General features: G+C 45.1%; 2 protein-coding genes across 4 annotated transcripts in view; one reads left to right on the top strand and one right to left on the bottom strand.

The window, feature by feature from the left end:
• Positions 1–7,113, top strand: part of LOC139572759 (tuftelin-like) — a 24,140-nt gene extending 17,027 nt beyond the window's left edge. For both annotated transcript variants that reach the window (XM_071395512.1, XM_071395513.1), the window contains exons 11-12: positions 1,491–1,585; positions 5,453–7,113. In XM_071395512.1, the coding sequence (XP_071251613.1) occupies positions 1,491–1,585; positions 5,453–5,525 (168 nt within the window). In that variant the 3' untranslated portion in view covers positions 5,526–7,113. The remainder of the gene's footprint in view (positions 1–1,490; positions 1,586–5,452) is intronic.
• Positions 7,114–7,467: 354 nt separating this feature from the next.
• Positions 7,468–14,175, bottom strand: LOC139572762 (protein C1orf43-like). Of its 2 annotated transcripts, none has more exons than XM_071395515.1 (7): positions 13,896–14,175; positions 11,007–11,108; positions 10,820–10,919; positions 10,646–10,699; positions 10,093–10,259; positions 9,901–9,959; positions 7,468–9,819 (listed from the first exon to the last, which is right to left on the bottom strand). In XM_071395515.1, exons 1-7 carry the CDS (start codon positions 13,956–13,958, stop codon positions 9,591–9,593), a joined length of 774 nt encoding a protein of 257 aa, XP_071251616.1. In that variant the 5' UTR covers positions 13,959–14,175; the 3' UTR covers positions 7,468–9,590. The 2 variants fall into 2 exon arrangements, with proteins under 2 accessions (XP_071251616.1, XP_071251617.1); XM_071395516.1 differs by having other exon boundaries at positions 7,468–9,801.

The raw sequence follows: 14,175 nt of genomic DNA, 5'->3' as shown, positions 1-14,175 counted from the left end.
TAGCCAAATACATTTAAACTCAGTTTTACACAATTCCTGACATTTAATCCTAGTAAAAATTCCCTGTCTTAGGTCAGTTAGGATCACCACTTTATTTTAAGAATGTGAAATGTCAGAATAATAGTAGAGAGAATGATTTATTTCAGCTTTTATTTCTTTCATCACAAGCTTCCCACAATAAGTTGGGTGAATTTTGGCCCATTCCTCCTGACAGAGCTGGTGTAACTTAGTCAGGTTTGTAGGCCTCCTTGCTCGCACATGCTTTTTCAGTTCTGTCCACACATTTTCTAGGTCAGGGCTTTGTGATGGCCACTCCAATACCTTGACTTTGTTGCCCCATTTTGCCACAACTTTGAAAGTATGCTTGGGGTCATTGTCCATTTGGAAGACCCATTTGCGACCAAGCTATAACTTCCTGACTGATGTCTTGAGATGTTGCTTCAATATATCCACATAATTTTCCTGCCTCATGATGCCATCAATTTTGTAAAGCACCCCCACAACATGATGCTGCCACCCCCGTGCTTCATGGTTGGGATGGTGTTCTTCGGCTTGCAAGCCTCCCCCTTTTTCCTCCAAACATAACGATGGTCATTATGGCCAAACAGTTCTATTTATGTTTCATCAGAGCAGAAGACATTTCTCCAAAAAGTACGATCTTTGTCCCCATGTGCAGTTGCAAACCGTAGTCTGGCTTTTTTTAATGGTGGTTTTGGAGCAGTGGCTTCTTCCTTGCTGAGCGGCCTTTCAGGTTATGTCGATATAGGACTCGTTTTACTGTGGATATAGATACTTTTGTATCTGTTTCCTCCAGAATCTTCACAAGGACCTTTGCTGTTGTTCTGGGATTGATTTTCACTTTTCGCACCAAAGTACGTTCATCTCTAGGAGACAGAACGCGTCTCCTTCCTGAGCGGTATGACGGCTGCGTGGTCCTATGGTGTTTATACATGCGTACTATTGTTTGTACAGATGAACGTGGTACCTTCAGGCATTTGGAAATTGCTCCCAAGGATGAACCAGACTTGTGGAAGTCTACAATTTCTTTTTCTGAGTTCTTGGCTGATTTATTTAGATTTTCCCATGGTCAAGCAAAGAGGCACTGAGTTTGAAGGTAGGCCTTGAAATACATCCACAGGTACACCTCCAATTGACTCAAATGATGTCAATTAGCCTATCAGAAGCTTCTAAATCCATGACATCATTTTCTGGAATTTTTCAAGCTGTTTAAAGGCACAGTCAACTTAGTGTATGTAACCTTCTGACCCACTGGAATTGTGATACAGTGAATTATAAGTGAAATAATCTGTCTGTAAACAATTGTTGGAAAAATGACTTGTGTCATGCACAAAGTAGATGTCCTAACCGACTTGCCAAATCTACAGTTTGTTAACAATAAATTTGTGGAGTGGTTGAAAAACGAGTTTTAATGACTCCAACCTAAGTGTATGTAAACTTCCGACTTCAACTGTGTGTGTGTGTGTGTTTAGAACCGGGAGATGCATGATCAGATGGACTACTTCCTGGGAGGTGAAAGGTCAAACTCGCACCTCTCATCAGACCGCCACACCCAGATTGTCTACAGGTAATTCACATCCAGTAACTCAGGCAGACACACACCCATCATAGGCCTGTCATCAACTCACCACACGCCTGGCCTGTCATCAACTCACCACACGCCTCACCTGTCATCAACTCACCACACGCCTCACCTGTCATCAACTCACCACACGCCTCACCTGTCATCAACTCACCACACGCCTCACCTGTCATCAACTCACCACACGCCTCACCTGTCATCAACTCACCACACGCCTCACCTGTCATCAACTCACCACACGCCAGACCTGTCATCAACTCACCACACGCCTGACCTGTCATCAACTCACCACACGCCTGACCTGTCATCAACTCACCACACGCCTGACCTGTCATCAACTCACCACACGCCTGACCTGTCATCAACTCACCACACGCCTGACCTGTCATCAACTCACCACACGCCTGACTTGTCATCAACTCACCACACGCCTCACCTGTCATCAACTCACCACACGCCTGACCTGTCATCAACTCACCACACGCCTGACCTGTCATCAACTCACCACACGCCTGACCTGTCATCAATTCACCACACGCCTGACCTGTCATCAATTCACCACACGCCTGACTTGTCATCAACTCACCACACGCCTGACTTGTCATCAACTCACCACACGCCTGACTTGTCATCAACTCACCACACGCCTGACTTGTCATCAACTCACCACACGCCTGACTTGTCATCAACTCACCACACGCCTGACCTGTCATCAACTCACCACACGCCTGACCTGTCATCAACTCACCACACGCCTGACCTGTCATCAACTCACCACACGCCTGACTTGTCATCAATTCACCACACGCCTCACCTGTCATCAACTCACCACACGCCTGACCTGTCATCAATTCACCACACGCCTGACCTGTCATCAACTCACCACACGCCTGACCTGTCATCAACTCACCACACGCCTGACCTGTCATCAATTCACCACACGCCTGACCTGTCATCAACTCACCACACGCCTGACCTGTCATCAACTCACCACACGCCTGACCTGTCATCAATTCACCACACGCCTGACCTGTCATCAATTCACCACACGCCTGACCTGTCATCAACTCACCACACGCCTGACCTGTCATCAACTCACCACACGCCTGACCTGTCATCAACTCACCACACGCCTGACCTGTCATCAACTCACCACACGCCTCACCTGTCATCAACTCACCACACGCCTCACCTGTCATCAACTCACCACACGCCTCACCTGTCATCAATTCACCACACCTCTCACCTGTCATCAATTCACCACACGCCTCACCTGTCATCAATTCACCACACGCCTCACCTGTCATCAATTCACCACACGCCTCACCTGTCATCAATTCACCACACGCCTGACCTGTCATCAACTCACCACACGCCTGACCTGTCATCAACTCACCACACGCCTGACCTGTCATCAACTCACCACACGCCTGACCTGTCATCAACTCACCACACGCCTGACCTGTCATCAATTCACCACACGCCTGACCTGTCATCAATTCACCACACGCCTGACCTGTCATCAATTCACCACACGCCTGACCTGTCATCAACTCACCACACGCCTGACCTGTCATCAATTCAGCACACGCCTGACTTGTCATCAATTCAGCACACGCCTGACTTGTCATCAACTCACCACACGCCTCACCTGTCATCAACTCACCACACGCCTCACCTGTCATCAACTCACCACACGCCTCACCTGTCATCAACTCACCACACGCCTCACCTGTCATCAATTCACCACACCTCTCACCTGTCATCAATTCACCACACGCCTCACCTGTCATCAATTCACCACACGCCTCACCTGTCATCAATTCACCACACGCCTCACCTGTCATCAATTCACCACACGCCTGACCTGTCATCAACTCACCACACGCCTGACCTGTCATCAATTCACCACACGCCTGACCTGTCATCAACTCACCACACGCCTGACTTGTCATCAACTCACCACATGCCTGACTTGTCATCAACTCACCACACGCCTGACTTTTCATCAACTCACCACACGCCTGACTTTTCATCAACTCACCACACGCCTGACCTGTCATCAACTCACCACACGCCTGACCTGTCATCAACTCACCACACGCCTGACTTGTCATCAATTCACCACACGCCTGACCTGTCATCAACTCACCACACGCCTGACCTGTCATCAACTCACCACACGCCTTACCTGTCATCAACTCACCACACGCCTGACCTGTCATCAACTCACCACACGCCTGACCTGTCATCAACTCACCACACGCCTGACCTGTCATCAACTCACCACACGCCTGACCTGTCATCAACTCACCACACGCCTGACCTGTCATCAACTCACCACACGCCTGACCTGTCATCAACTCACCACACGCCTGACCTGTCATCAACTCACCACACGCCTGACTTGTCATCAACTCACCACACGCCTCACCTGTCATCAATTCAGCACACGCCTGACCTGTCACCAATTCACCACACGCCTGACTTGTCATCAACTCACCACACGCCTCACCTGTCATCAACTCACCACACGCCTGACCTGTCATCAACTCACCACACGCCTGACCTGTCATCAACTCACCACACGCCTGACCTGTCATCAATTCACCACACGCCTGACTTGTCATCAACTCACCACACGCCTGACCTGTCATCAACTCACCACACGCCTGACCTGTCATCAACTCACCACACGCCTGACCTGTCATCAACTCACCACACGCCTGACCTGTCATCAACTCACCACACGCCTGACCTGTCATCAACTCACCACACGCCTGACCTGTCATCAATTCACCACACGCCTGACCTGTCATCAATTCACCACACGCCTGACCTGTCATCAACTCACCACACGCCTGACTTGTCATCAACTCACCACATGCCTGACTTGTCATCAACTCACCACACGCCTGACTTTTCATCAACTCACCACACGCCTGACTTTTCATCAACTCACCACACGCCTGACCTGTCATCAACTCACCACACGCCTGACCTGTCATCAACTCACCACACGCCTGACTTGTCATCAACTCACCACACGCCTGACCTGTCATCAACTCACCACACGCCTGACCTGTCATCAACTCACCACACGCCTGACCTGTCATCAACTCACCACACGCCTGGCCTGTCATCAATTCACCACACGCCTGACCTGTCATCAATTCACCACACGCCTGACCTGTCATCAACTCACCACACGCCTGACTTGTCATCAACTCACCACATGCCTGACTTGTCATCAACTCACCACACGCCTGACTTTTCAACTTTTCATCAACTCACCACACGCCTGACTTTTCATCAACTCACCACACGCCTGACCTGTCATCAACTCACCACACGCCTGACTTGTCATCAACTCACCACACGCCTGACCTGTCATCAACTCACCACACGCCTGACCTGTCATCAACTCACCACACGCCTGACCTGTCATCAACTCACCACACGCCTGACCTGTCATCAACTCACCACACGCCTGACCTGTCATCAACTCACCACACGCCTCACCTGTCATCAATTCAGCACACGCCTCACCTGTCATCAACTCCCCACACACCTGACCTGTCATCAACTCACCACACGCCTGACCTGTCATCAACTCACCACACGCCTGACCTGTCATCAACTCACCACACACCTGCCCCCTCATTCCCCTGACTGACCAGAAACAGCCGCCTGGCCTCACACAGCCCTCCACACATACTTCTAACCTCAGCACATCCCCATAGTGTCCCTCAACTGTTCACTAGTGATGTGTTCCCCAGAGTAAAACCTTGGCATCGATCTCATTTCTCTCTCTCTCTCTGTTCTCTCTCTTTCTCCCTCTCTCCTCCACAGTAAGCCTTTGAAGCCCACCAACTCGTCCAACAAGCCTCTTCCCTTCATCAAAATCATTGAGACCAAGTCCTGAACTGGTGAAAGCGAGGGAGAAGGGGCTAACCTAACGACACCAAACCTGCTAAGCTAAGCAACAACGGACTGAAATAGACCACCACCACATTACTACCACACCAACATCACAGTACACGTATGAAGTTTAAACTGAGGTGACCACAACATCACATCAACTGACCACCAGCCACCCATGGCCACACTCCTTCGATAGGACACTATGCAATGTGTGTGTGTGTGTGTGTGTCAGAGGAGGCTGGTGGGATAAACTATAGGAGGAGGGGCTCATTGTAATGTCTGGAATGGTATACATGGAACAGTCAAAATGGTTTACATGTTTGCTGTGTTTCATACCGTTCCATTTATTCCTCCTATAGCTCCTCCCACCAGCCTCCTCGTGTGTGTGTACGGTTTTGGATTGTGTATGGACATAGATATACTGATAGAGTTGATTCACAATAGAAGTCTATTTATTCATAGCAGACAGATTATTCTTTCTAACCCAGTGTCATAATCTATTGTCATCTGTTGAAGTCCGTCTGAACGACTTTACTACTGAGAGAGAGGACCAGAGACAGTGTGATAGCAGTACCCTGTGGTCAGTGAGGGTCTGATAACAGACCGAGTACTTTGGCCTCAGAGAGGAGGCAACCATGCCAGGTTGGGCCATAACAGAGAAATAAAATGGCTGATGATTGAGAGGGGGATCGAAGAGAGAGAGAGAGAGAGAGAGATGGAGGGTAAGAAACCAGAATACAACCAGTTTGTCATCTTTTTACCATGGCACCAAGGCAGGATAGAGGGAGTGTTGCTACAGTATATAGGTATTGGAGAAGCAGAAACACATTAAGGATAGAGGATATAGTTTTCCATCAAACCCTTCTGTAACCCATTAACCTACTTCCTGTGTCTGTGACCTAGAGTCCCCCATTAACCTACTTCCTGTGTCTGTGACCTAGAGTCCCCCATTAACCTACTTCCTGTGTCTGTGACCTAGAGTCCACTGTTAGAATCCTCTTTATTTCACACCTGAAAGGGAGGAAGACAATCTTTGACTTTTTGTAAATATACTTACATGGTCACGCAGCGGCCACAGTGATGTGTCATGGTTTGAATACAAAGTTAAAGGCCATGTTTGTTCTTTTGTTCATTGAGAAAGTGGGATGTTTGGTCTAGTATGTGTGGATTAGAAGTCCCCCTCACCAATACTGATGTCACTTTAAAGTCTAAAGAAAATGAAGATGATTCTTTCTGACAAGTACTAACCTTGCAAGAAGTCTTGTTGACATTATCCACATTTTTGCATCCATTTCAGTTACCTGAAGTTTCATCCACTATCATCAGCTTTGTACATAACTATATTTATTTGTTTATGTGGTATTCTTTGATATCCCTGTAGTCTTACTCTGGGATTTTTTTTGTTTGTTTTATCATTCAGACAGGAATGTTTGGCCTGACACTTAGTGTGTGACAATCATCTTTATGTATTTATGTGAAAATACAACTTTTCATTGTAGGGAAAACAATTTCAGTAGACATTTTAGTGTGTGTTAACAACATATATATACTTTTGTGTTTTTGTTATTTTAATAAATGTATGAAAATAATTGTGGTTTTTTTCATGTTTTTTGAGGGGGTACTAGTGAGTCAAATATTCTCATTCACATTTCTATATTCATTATTATAATTTAATTCTATATTATGTAGTTTATGCATAGTGCAGTACTGTAGTTTATGCATAGTGAATGTCCGCCCCCTGGTGGTGAGTCACATGATAGACCAACAATTGCTGGGAGAAAAGGCACATGAAGCCATAACACTTGGGCATGTTCCCCTTTTACAGTTGAAGGCTATTAAAGAAATGAGCAATTTATAATGTTCTTGGGGGAGAAATGTAGCCTACACCACTAGAATTGAGTTGAATCTCAAATGTCATAAGATATCACCATCAGTCAATAATCTCTGGTCCAGTGGTACCACTTTAATGGAATGGCAGCTGCAGTATGTATTACAATGCACAGAGGATAGATCAGGGGAGTCCATTAAAACATAAAGCAGCCTATTCAGCACTATTATCAGGCCATAGTAATGGCTGGGACGGAATAAATAGAATGGTATTAAACAAATCAAACACCTGATTTTTTTCATGTGTTTGTTACCATCCAATTCCATCCATTATTATGAGGTGTCCTCTCCTCACCAGCCTCCTCTGGTCCCAATCATACATCAATCATACACACAACCCATTAGATTCGAACACACTTCTGAGGCTGTTCACATTTGACTGGAGGAACATTGTGCTACAATCATACATCAATATTACTCAACCCATAAATCTCTAGCCTGGTCCCAAATCTGTAGGTGCTTTAGATAACTCCACTGATGATTCATATGAGCCTGGGTACCATACCAGTCTGTTTCTGCTGTAAGAGAGAGTGGGGATTGGTTAAAGCAGAAACTGACTGGAACCCAGGCTTTATAGCCAACTCACACCTCATTATGAATAGATCGGACTGGAACCCAGGCTATATAGCCAACTCGCACCTCAAGAATATATTACGGTTTTAGTATTCAACCATTCATACACGTAATAAGTTAATTGTATTAAAATCAATTAGAATAAAGCATTAATATCTTTAAAAATGGGATACAAAAAAATATTTCAGCAAAAAAAGAAAATTGTACACTAAAAAGTATCATCATTTTTATGCCGCAAATGGACAACAGTCAGACTGTGTAGCATGTTTATTTCCTTGTAACACTAGCCCTAAACCAGAGCAATATATATGTATATACATGGCTCTGCCCTAAACAAGTGCTGGCAACAGGACAATAATACTGGAAATATCTAGCAGTAATACTGGAATAATCCATAGTTCTTCTCTCCTGGTCCTGTAGTTACAGGCTGTATTGTTCCAGCTCAACAGTGACTAACCGGATTCTACTAATCAGCTTGATTGGAGGTGTGTTAGTGCTAGGCGGGAACAAAAGCCTGCACAGCCTGTACTGTAGCTCTCCAGGGCCATTGTGAGGAATGCTGGTCTGCTATAACGTTAGTCCATCAATAGCTTAGTTAGCACTGAACACACTATAAACAAGTCTTACTCTAATACTGTGCATTAATGCAGCGTTTCCCAAACTCAGTCCTGGGAACACAAAGACATGTACGTTTCAGGTTCTGCCCTAGGACGACACAGCTCATTCAAATAATCAAAGCTTGATGATTAGTTGATTATTTGAGTTAGTTGTGTAGTGCTAGGGCAAAAACCAAAACGTGCACCACTTGGGGTCCCCAGGACAAAGTTTGAGAAACCCTGCATTAATGCATAGAAACTGCATGTAGCTTGTCTGGTCTCATCTCTTTTTGCATAGCCCTACATGATGATCTACCTGCAAAGTCTGTGCAAAAGTTCACAACGATGTTTAAGGTCAAATAAGCTTAAATCTAGTGCACTATTTATTATGTGAGACGCATGATAGGCAGTAGGCAGTGTTTTTCCTCAGGACTAGTAAGGCAGCGTAATGTTACTGTCATTCCTATACTGCTGTGCTACTGTTAATCCTGCTGTGCTCCAGTCTTCCCAACTGTACCAAGTACCAACCCTACCAAGTCTCTTCTCTCTCCGCTGGCACTAACAAGTCTCTCACTAACTCACCAACCTCTTCTTTTACCACAAACCCCAGTATCTGTCCCCTCCAGTATCTGTCCCGTCCAGGAGCTCTACTTATCACTACCTTAATTTCTTTTTTATTTAACTAGGCAAGTCAGAAAATAACAAATTGTTATTTACAATGACAGCATAGGAACAGTGGGTTAACTGCCTTGTTCAGGGGCAGAACAACAGATTTTTTCCCACCAGGCTATCTACTATGGAAATAGAGAAGGAAAAGTGAGTCCAGTACTCGCAACAAAACAGATTTAAAGTGGTAGAAGTTGTTGTAGTTTTCAGGTTGTTCTCTAGGGAGTTGTACGTTCTCAGGGTTGTAGGGAGTTGCAGTTGTCAGAGGCAGCAAGTTGTCGTTTCTCAAGGTATGCTGTAGGGAATTGTAGTTTTTCGTGTTATGCCATAGGAGATAGTAGTTCTCAGAATGTGCTTTCCAAGGTGTTGTACTTGTCTTTAAAGTTCTTGAGTTCCAGGAAGTGTTTTGGTCGTTTGGTGCGTTGCCCAGCTGACGGCAGGTATGTGACCTGGGAGGGGGGAGAGGGGGGGGTGGGCTCTGGGGTACTGGTCAGGTCTTTAGCTGCTGACTGGTGATGCTGGTCCAGACTGGTGGAGCTGGAGTGGCTCTTCACACTGGGGAGAGAAGAATAACTACTCGAGTCAAACTTGAAAAACCTTCATTAAAACACATGAGTAGTGCTTAGATAAATGACAGTGCGTGTCTATACTCACACAGAGGCCAGTTCGTTCAGGGCTTCCTTGTATTTGACAAACTCTGCTTCTCCAAACACCTTCAGAAACAGAGAGACAAACAGGAGTCACACACTATAGACCACTCAGTAAGTGGCAGACACAATGTCATGTGGAGACACAGGCATCTTTCTCTCCCCCTCCCCCAGATAAAATAGAGACACACACACTGACCCCGGTGCCGTGGCGAGCGTTGTGGTAGCCCTCCAGCAGTGTGTCTATGAGGGAACTGCGGCTGCTGCGGAACAGGGAATGGGAACTCCTCAGATCTAGAAGCCAGGCGCGGAATCTCCTCCCTGTCACAGCTGTGGGAGTCCCTCCCAACTCACTGAACGGAATATCTGACAGGAGATGAGATGTTTTATGATCAAATTGGAGTTATGGATCTAGAGGTCGAAGGCCACTGATTCATAAGGTAGTACATACAGTAGGTGAAGAGGATGTGCAGCATTATAAACTGGGTGGTTCGAGCCCTGCATGCTGATTGGCTGAAAGCCGTGGTATACCACAGGTATGACAAAACATTTATTTTTACTGTTCTAATTACATTGGTAACCAGTTTATAATAGCAACGGCTAAGAGTTGTATCCATGCACTCCGCGTTGCGTCGTGCTTAAGAATAGCCCTTATTGCTTAAGTATACCATAGTTACTACATAACTATCACTGGGATGGGATGATGACAGTGAGATGTACAGGCCAGGGTGAAACGGCAGGAGAGGACTTACCAGAGTCTCTAATGGCATCTAGTGCCCTCATTCTGTACAGGTAGTCATAGCAACCTGCAAAACACACACATGCACACATTGATCACCTTTTTTAGTTCACAGAAGGCAACTGTAGCTAAAGAATGGGTAGAAAAGATATCTACATGATGTGTGTGTGTGTGTGTGTTCTCTCACCGCCACTCTGTAGTCTGTCGTCCTGTTCAGACAGCAGGCGCGGCTCAAAGCGGATCTCCTGAACCTTGGACAGACGAGAGTCTATCTCCTGTCTCAGGTCCTAAAGGACAAAGGAAGTAGAGAAAATTAACACGTGTATAGAAAAGTAATGTTAAAATAAGGCAGACTGAGTGTGTGTGTGTCTTACCTTTGGAGCGTTGTGGCCCAGGGGTACATGTGGTCCTCTACGAGACTTCATGGCGAAGCGCATGATCTGCCTCTTCACAAAGATGAACAGCAGCACAAACACCTGGAGACACAGACCTCTGTACATTAGAGACATCAACCTATCCAGAGGAGTATGTTCTAGAAGAGACATCAACCTATCCAGAGGAGTATGTTCTAGAAGAGACATCAACCTATCCAGAGGAGTATGTTCTAGAAGAGACATCAACCTTTCCAGAGGAGTATGTTCTAGAAGAGACATCAACCTATCCAGAGGAGTATGTTCTAGAAGAGACATCAACCTATCCAGAGGAGTATGTTCTAGAAGAGACATCAACCTATCCAGAGGAGTATGTTCTAGAAGAGACATCAACCTATCCAGAGGAGTATGTTCTAGAAGAGACATCAACCTATCCAGAGGAGTATGTTCTAGAAGAGACATCAACCTATCCAGAGGAGTATGTTCTAGAAGAGACATCAACCTATCCAGAGGAGTATGTTCTAGAAGAGACATCAACCTATCCAGAGGAGTATGTTCTAGAAGAGACATCAACCTATCCAGAGGAGTATGTTCTAGAAGAGACATCAACCTATCCAGAGGAGTATGTTCTAGAAGAGACATCAACCTATCCAGAGGAGTATGTCCTAGAAGAGACATCAACCTATCCAGAGGAGTATGTCCTAGAAGAGACATCAACCTATCCAGAGGAGTATGTCCTAGAAGGGGGTGACACAATATAGAATTTGACAAGGCAAGATATACACTGAACAAAAATATAAATGCAACATGTAAAGTGTTGGTCCCATGTTTCATGAGCTGAAATAAAAGACCACAGAAATGTTCCATAAGCACAAAAATAATTGTGTACAAATTTGTTTACAACCCTGTTAGTGAGCATTTCTCCTTTGCCAATATAATCCATCCACCTGACAGGTGTAGCATATCAAGAAGCTGATTAAACAGCATGATCATTACACAGTTGCACCTTGTGCTGGGGACAATAAAAGGCCACTCTAAAATGTGCCATTTTGTCACACAACACAATGCCACAGGTTTGTCTCAAGTTGAGGGAGTGTGCAATTGGCATGCTGACTGCAGGATTGTCCACCAGAGCTGTTGCCAGATAATGTAATGTTAATTTCTCTACCATAAGCCACTTCCAACGTCGCTTTAGAGAATTTGGCAGTTAAGTCCAACCGGCCTCACAACCGCAGACCACCTGTAAGGCGTTGTGTGGGCCAGCGGTTTGCTGATGTCAACGTTGTGAATAGACTGCCCCATGGCAGTGGGGTTATGGTATGGGCAGGCATCATTTTTAAATTTTATTTATTTAACTAGGCAAGTCAGTTAAGAACAAATTCTTATTTACAATGAGGGCCTAGGAACAGTGGGTTAACTGCCTTGTTGAGGTGCAGAACGACAGATTTTTACCTTGTCAGCTCAGTGATTCGATCTAGCAACCTTTCGGTTACTGGCCCAACGCTCTAACCAAGTACAATGAACACAATTGCGATATCGTGACAAGATCCTGAGGCCCATTGTTGTGCCATTCATCCACCACCATCACCTCATGTTTCAGCATGATAATGCACAGCCCCATGTCGCAAGGATCTGTACACAAATCCTGGAAGCTGAACATGTCCCAGTTCTTCCATGGCCTGCATACTCACCAGACATGTCACCATGTTTGGATGCTCTGGATCGATGTGTACGATAACGTGTTTCAGTTCCCGCCAATATCCTGCAACTTCGTTCAGCCATTGAAGAGAAGTGGGACAACATTCCAAAGGCCACAATCAACAGTGTCGCTCTGCATGAGGCAAATGGTGGTCACACCAGACACTGACTGGTTTTCTGATCCACGCCCTACATTTTTTTTAAAGGTATTTGTGACCAACAGATGTATATCTGTATTCCCAGTCATGTCAAATCCATAGATTAGGGCCTATTGAATGTATTTAAATTGACTGAAATTGTTGCGTTTATATTTTTGTTCAGCATACACTGACACAGCTTGCATGGAGGTGCCTCCAGAAAGTCAATTACAGTAATCATATGATTTGTAACTGTCATCTTATTGGTCCGTCTGAATTATTGTTTGTTATGATTAGTTGCAGTTATCACTCTGGAGAATGCACTTCCACTTGGGGGTATTCATTAGTCGGATTCCGTTGCAAAACGTTTTGAACCTAAAATCTCACGTAAACCCTGTCCACAATAGATACATTCTTAGTTCACCCAAATTACAAAATGACATTTGTGTCAATACCCTATAAGCAGTCTTGGTATGACCGCAATCAATGCTTTAGTTAAGTTTCCCTGGCACTGTTTCCAAATTCATTTGTGACACAAATCCCATGTAGCATGTTCAAATCATCTATAAGTGACTTTGATGAGCTTCAGAATCAATTTGAGATACTTTCAGATGATTTGGACGTGATGCGCAAAAAAATGCAAACATCGGTCCCATGACTTGAATGTGGTTTGTGCCACAAATGCTAAAAGGTTAGAAACGAAACCAAAGCAAGGGAAATAAAACCAAGGCGTGGATTGCTGTCATACCTTACAAGGTAAGGAAACCAATGTGTCATTTTGTAATTTTGGTGAATTATCCCTTTAATAAAAGCTAGCTATATTTTACTGTGTTTTGGGCTTTCCGTACAAGTGCCCAGTTCGTCTTCATTGCCTGTCATATAACCTGTTTTTTGTTACACATTGTTTGACACTTCTGCTGTGTTGCCTGTCTCTATACTGTAGCTAGCAAGCTAATTCCATTACTCAGGAGTCCTGAGAAACGCAACAGCTAGCTAGTTGTGTCAAGCATTCTTTATATTAAGGAAAAACACGAGAACACATTCATTTAAGACTTACCAGACTTCCGTAGGCCATAACAAGCACTACGTTGACGCTGGAGAGAGGAGAATCGGACCTCATGTTGAAAGTCTTCGTCAAAAGCTAAACTAGCGTAGAATCAACAGAACGCACTCATGGTTCCTTTCAGAATGTACACGAGTGACTGTAACATTAATGAATTATCAAATGTCGGTTAATCCATTGGAAAATCTGTAACAATGAAGCGTTGACACTTCCCTGTTGTTGATATCGTTTGTTGACATCCGGGATTGTCACGTGATCTATTCCCTGCCTGGTT

The sequence above is a fragment of the Salvelinus alpinus genome, chromosome 4 (assembly GCF_045679555.1).
Source record: "Salvelinus alpinus chromosome 4, SLU_Salpinus.1, whole genome shotgun sequence".
NCBI lineage: Eukaryota > Metazoa > Chordata > Actinopteri > Salmoniformes > Salmonidae > Salvelinus > Salvelinus alpinus.
This window is presented reverse-complemented; position numbering and strand designations above follow the sequence as displayed.